This window comes from Glycine max, chromosome 9 (assembly GCF_000004515.6).
Source record: "Glycine max cultivar Williams 82 chromosome 9, Glycine_max_v4.0, whole genome shotgun sequence".
In the NCBI taxonomy this organism is placed as follows: Eukaryota; Viridiplantae; Streptophyta; class Magnoliopsida; order Fabales; family Fabaceae; genus Glycine; species Glycine max.
The window spans coordinates 7,878,772-7,885,403 of NC_038245.2; the positions used below are offsets into that span (position 1 = coordinate 7,878,772).

General features: G+C 28.4%; 2 protein-coding genes across 2 annotated transcripts; both read right to left on the reverse strand.

The window, feature by feature from the left end:
* Positions 1–305: 305 nt before the first annotated feature.
* On the reverse strand, positions 306–1,208 carry LOC100305808 (photosystem II subunit X-like protein). The gene has a single exon (NM_001250045.2). The coding sequence runs from the start codon at positions 1,134–1,136 to the stop codon at positions 762–764; it is 375 nt and encodes a 124-aa protein (NP_001236974.1). The 5' UTR covers positions 1,137–1,208; the 3' UTR covers positions 306–761.
* Positions 1,209–3,902: 2,694 nt separating this feature from the next.
* LOC100788045 (GDSL esterase/lipase 5) lies at positions 3,903–6,632 on the reverse strand. The gene is made up of 5 exons (XM_003534922.4): positions 6,251–6,632; positions 5,700–5,818; positions 5,318–5,548; positions 4,957–5,215; positions 3,903–4,287 (listed from the first exon to the last, which is right to left on the reverse strand). The coding sequence occupies exons 1-5, from the start codon at positions 6,558–6,560 to the stop codon at positions 3,983–3,985; spliced, it is 1,224 nt and encodes a 407-aa protein (XP_003534970.2). The 5' UTR covers positions 6,561–6,632; the 3' UTR covers positions 3,903–3,982.

Below are 6,632 nucleotides of genomic sequence, written 5' to 3' on the forward strand. Positions count from 1 at the left end.
TCATTGTTTGGATGTTTTTTTTTTGAATAATTTAAAATTTTTTGAATTTTAAAACAGAATTTTAAACAACTAAAAATCTAGAATTTCAATTTCTTTCTAAAATGTGAGAAATTGAAGTTCTCTTCTTACAGTTTTTTTCAAGAAATACCGTATGAGATTGTGGAACATCGATCGGGTCTGAGCATAGAGGAACACGTATAACTAACACACCAATCATATCTTTTCTTTTTTTTTCATTCATTTTTTTTTCACCCTCATAATTTTAACTTTTTTTATCCAAATATAAAATTTTAAAAATAAAAGAATTTCAATTAAAATATTTAAAATTCTTAAATATTGACACATCTCCCGGCCGGAATTCGAACGAACCTTGGTTCATGAGGCTGTGGGAGACTATTTTTCGCTAGACCCAACCCCCAATTCTAGTCTTCTGTCAGCTATATTTATATTTAATATTGTAGAACGTTCCCTAGAATTGGATTATTTCAAAATGTAATCTATCATTGGTCTGCTACATAATTGTGTTCCCATGCAGCAGCATAAACACGTAATTTAACTATTTCTATGATGTGTCGAAACGAAAATTACATATTTAAGAACTGAAAAGCTTCTGCTCCAAGTGTAGCATAAGAGTAGCATATTAGTACACACAAGAGAGAGGGTTCACTTCATTTCTGAAGAACATTACAAATATTATGACAAGAGGTAACAAAAAAAAAAAAAGAAAAAACACAGTAGTGCCTGAGAACTTGATATATCGATCAGCTTCGCTTGACGGGATCGAAATTGGAAACCCCGACCACCGCACCGATAATGGCAGCAACAACAACACCACCGGCGGCGATGCTGAGCAAGAAGTTCTTGAGAGAAGGCGAAACGGCGGCCTCGGCCACATCAGGAGCCATCATTGAGGCTGTGAATGCAGCTGCTGTGAGGCCTGTCACAACTTTCTCCTTCATGGAAGCCCTCACCTGAAACCTTCCATTGGGTACTTTTGATGCTGCCATTGCCTTGGAAGAATAAGAACGTAGAGGCAGTGGCTTGAGGAATAATGCATCAGAGCTAGGCACCAGTACCCTCTTCTGGCTGGCATAAGTTACTGGCATAGCCAATGAAACTGCAGAAGTGGAAGCCATGTCTTTTTTCTTTTTTCTGTAGTTTCTTTCTTCTGCTGCTCGATGTTTCTGTGAAGAGTGATGAAATGGGTTGGAATGTTGGATATGTTAACGTGTGTTTTGAGAGAAATGGTGGTGGAAATTTTCAGCATATTTGCCTGTATCTGACGTGGCAGCTTCCTATTGGAAATTCATGGATAAGGCTATCTTAATTATCAGTCCATTCATCACCCGTTGTGTTGAAAATTCAGTGAGGTTTTGAAATGGATCCTTTCTTTCCTGCAAGTTTCCTTCTTTTCTTTTTTCCACCTTTTTGCCCGCAAAACGTGAGTAATTTATCAGTTTTATCGACGATGGAATCCAATTTCATTCAAAATAACATGGATAAATGTTTGTATGATTGACGGCACATTGAAAAATTGATTCTAAATTTTCAAATAACTTAATTACAATTTTAATTTTTTTGTTTTACTTAATTTATAATTTTAATCCTTTCATAAGTCTTTAAATATTTTAGCGAATTCACAATCTTGTTTTAATTTTTATTTTTGCCTGTTTTATTTTTTTATTTTGATTTAATTGAATATTAAACTTAACATATTCATTCAAGGTATGATTAAAATTAATTAAAATATAAAAAATAAATGTTTGCAAAATTGAGAATTAGATCAAACTTATAAATTTTCTAAAATAAAAAAAAACCCAATTATAGATTTTAAAAAAATATAAAAAAATCAAAATTATATTTAAACTAATTCAAAATAGATTTGAGTTTAAAATTTTAGAGAGTTATAAACACTCCTTTTAACATAAGCTCTTCAATTCTTTAAAATTTATTTAAAACTATACATTTAGAAAAGATTTTCATTAAATAAGATGTAGATTTCACTAAACCATGTGTTTTGTAATAAATTTCAACCATAAAAAAGTAAGTTTTTAGTATTTACAAAAAAACTTATTAAATTTCAGACAAAAAAATTATATTAAATTTATTAATGTATTTTTGGAATAAAAGGATTCATTTATCTAAAAAAATAAAAACATTCAAACATAAATTGTGTCACTTTAAAATTAATTTAACCTTTATTTGTAATCTTTTTTTTAAATGTTTGTCTAAACACAGGCTAAATAAGGTTATTCGATAATTTTTTAAAAGAAAAAGAAACACTTCTATATTGTAACCACATCAGTTTAATTTAAAAAATAAAAATATATGAATGAAAATAAAATATTAATAAAATGAAATGGTAGAGGATATGAGTATGACATAATGCAATTTGCTTTTGAATATGACAATTCTTCAATATATAATCTCTTATTTAAGTACACACCAGTTAATATTGAGAGATCATTGTAACTGTCAAAGGATTAAAGAACTTTGGGCTCATTATTACAATGCAAATATTTATTCTTTTTGTACTTTTCTTTTTCATCATCCTATCCTTTTTTCAACTAATGTTCTGAAAATTCATAAATCGTTTCACTTTAAAATTAATTTAACCTTTATTTGTAATCTTTTTTTAAATGTTTGTCTAAACACACGCCAAATAAGGTTATTGAATATTTTTTAAAAATTTTAGAAAGAAAAAGAAACACTTCTATATTGTAACCACATCAGTTTAATTTAAAAAAATAAAAATATATGAATGAAAATAAAAATATTAATAAAATGAAATGGTAGATGGATATGAGTATGACACAATGCAATTTGCTTTTGAATACGACAATTCTTCAATATATAATCTCTTATTTAAATATACATCAGACACGTTAATATTGACAGATCATTGTAATTGTCAAAGGATTAAAGAAACTTTTCTTTTTCATCGTCTTATCCTTTTTTCACCCAATGTTCTGAAAACCCATAAGATCATCAATTCAGTCAAAATAACAGATTAAGGGATCAATAATCGAATTACTAAATTAATAATTTGTTCAATTTAACTCGATATATATTTTTAAAAAATTAAAAAATAATTAATTAACATTGATGAATTCATACTTCAAATCTTAATAAAATTATAGTATAATATATATTATTATAGTATAAACGTATAATATTATTACTATTATTTATAATTTAGTATAAATTATATAGTGGGATTTTTCACTCCAATAATACCAAAATTAAAAACTTATCTAAATAATACAATTCAAAAATTATTTGCATAAATGATACAAATTACTGTGTATGGTGAAAAATCGATTTTTCACAAACCGATTTTAATGATACAAATCATTTGATATATGAAATTAAAATATAAGAAATAACTTGTTAATTACTATGATAATCTCATATCAAATAAAATTATTATATTTCTTTTTGAGAATTTTCTATTGACATATCAATGTAATATTAACTCTTAGGAATTTTCAATTGAGCCAATGATGACATTCACATATGTATCATTTATATATGTAATTTAATAAATGAGAATCTTTATCTAATAAAGATCATTACATATATATTGATCTATAAAAAATAATTTAGATTAAAATTATAAAAGATTTATTTCTCATTATCATAATCTCTATTATAATAACAAGTCTCTAATTTTAATTAAGGATTTGTCAAATTAACAATAAATATGATAATAAAATAAAAAATAATTATTTACTAAAATTGATAATATAATGAATTAGATTTTGGACACAAACATTTATCCCCAACAATTATGAATAAATATATAGTGAAAAGATTAGCAACAAAAGAGTATAAAATTCATTGATTCTAAGATCCATTTGAAATCCTCATTTTTACCATAGAACACTACTATGTCACACACTATCTCCATATTTTGAACTTGTATATATCATACAAATATCCAAAATTTCAAATGTTAATTTAATTTTTTTTATAAATAAACTCAGTAGTGAAATTCTCCATTCTGAATTTGTGGAGCATCAACTACATCAGCAATAGTGAGCTTGATCTCTTTGTTGAAGAAGTTTTCTAAATTGTATGGCCCTACCGAGGAAGGTGGTCCATTCCATAATGCCTTAGACAATTGTTCATGGATCTTCTCTGTTGGGTGAAAAGAATCCCACCATACATACTCACCAACATTGTCGCATAAGCTGAAGTACTCTATGACTTTCTTTGTTCCTCCACAACTGAAGACACCCCCATAAGGTCCACTTCCACAGCAAGCATTAACTCCATCCTTAAAGCCTTCCATAAAAACAAAATTTGAGTAGTTAAGAATTGTGATTGCTATTAGTGACACTTAGAATGATTAATAATGAGAAATGTGGAACACAGTTTTTTTTTTCCATATAGACTCTTTTGAACACACTCTTTTACTATCTTCTTTTTATATATTTTGATCTTTAAGATGACTCTTTTACTATCTTCTTTTTATATATTTTGATCTTTAAGATGACTCTTTTACTATCTTCTTTTTATATATTTTGATCTTTAAGATGACTACATATAGATTAAAAAATATTTAATGGAATTAAAAATTATTATATTTGAAGTAAAATGACCTTATTTAATATCTTGATTTTTTATACTTGTACCATTAGTAATATGAATTAAATAAGAGTATATTTAAGAAAAATATATTAATTAGACTTTGAAATTCTAAAACATCAAATGTTTTGATAAAAAAATAAAAAGTTAAACATTAAAAGATATGAAAAAGATGTAGTATTAGTTAAAATTTATTGAAATTGATAAAATTGTGAATGTCTCACCTCATATTTAATAATTTTTTAGTTTGATTTTGTAATTTTTAATAAATTTTAACCAAATAAAAATAATATGTTTAAAGATGTGTACTAAAAGTGTATTCATGACACTTCTCTTAATTAATTGGTCGCATATTGCAATACATACCATAATTTGCAGGGTTGTCTATTCTATCTCGAAGCCAATCATAGAAATTAGAGTTAGAGTACTTGAATCCTTCAAGGACATGCTCGAGGCTTGGGAGAACATTACTCAAAGCATTATTATGTGCTAGAGCAAGAGCAGAAGCTGCTTCAAAACAACCACCTTTGTTGGCTTCTTGGTTTAGAGCTCTAAGAGCTGGCAAGCAACCCAAAGGAGACAAACTTAAGAACCCAAACCTTCTAGCCCCTTTCTCATATAGGCTCTGTACACTCATAATGAGATAAAAAATTGTTACTTATTATTATTAAGAAAGCTAATTTGGGTTTTACTTAGTTGATTAAATATTGCAGCTAATTAGGCTTACTTGGACTGCATGTGTCAAGTTTCCAATGACCATTCCAACATATTGTTCAGGATTGTAGCTTTCTTGCATTTTTGGGTTACCAAGATATCCACCCATGTAATCGTTGCTTCCTATGCTAATGAAATAAATTGCTTCTGAGATCAATTCCTTTGCCTTCTTCTCTCCTAGATTTTCTGATAATAATTTCGTCACTTCTTCAAAGTGACTTAATTGTGTTTGAAGGTCAATCACCTATATATAAATAGCAACTTATTATAGAGTTCTACATAAGTCTGTCTCATAAGTTACATGTCAATGTAACAATGAATGATGTTAACTTCTAAGATACTAGTAGCAATCTTTCAAATATCACATGCTTATTCAATGTATTAAGTGATTTTACCAGTCCCTGATGGGTTTCAGCAAGAACACCGGCCCCACCAGAAGCAAAGTTGGCACCGTTACTGTAATCAGCATTTGGTTGTAAAAATGGAGGAAGTAGTGGCAGCTTAGCATATTCAGCTGTATCAAAAAAAGAAGAAAATACACAAAAAAAATATTCAGATGTATCAGCATGTGTAATCAAAGTTAATTTAGCACTCACCAATGACAAACTGTAATATTTGGCTTCAAAAACAAGAAAATTCAATGAAATCACCAAAACGTGTCTTATGATGGCATTGAATTATTAACATTGAAAATGATAGTGGTGTGTGTAGACCCCAGTATCATTTACTGGGAATAATTTTATTCTTATCGGTAGAATTACTATGTATGATAAAATTTTCTCTTTTCGAGTATTTAATACAACTGTATACTTAAACTAAATATCACTGGTGAAGCCAGAACAGCTCACACCAGTTAATCAACATCCTCCGTAAATGATAGAATTGTGCATTTTAAAATAAATTTAACATCCGAAAAAGAAAATAGGACATATATGTTAACGCATACCTATAAAATCTACAATGACACGACCATCTGAGAATCTTCCCGTGGGTTCTTGAAAAAAGCCGTTTTGTCCATATGGTTTGTAATCTGCCTTGTTCTCAGGGATAGTATTTAGGTAGTTGTTGTTGCCAGAGTCTACAGTAGAGTCGCCAAATATGAAAAAGGCCTTAGTAGTGGTGGTAGTTGTACTGATACTACTAGTTTCGTTTTTGAAGCTCTGGGATGTGCTGAAATTCATTGAAGCAATGAACTGGATTAAGATTATGCTTATGCAAACAACAGAGCAACCCAAAGGAAAATTTTGCTTTGTCATCTTGTGAAGACTCTTCAATTAATCCATCTTTTCAATTGTGCTAAGGTTATATATATAGCATACTTTGCTTTC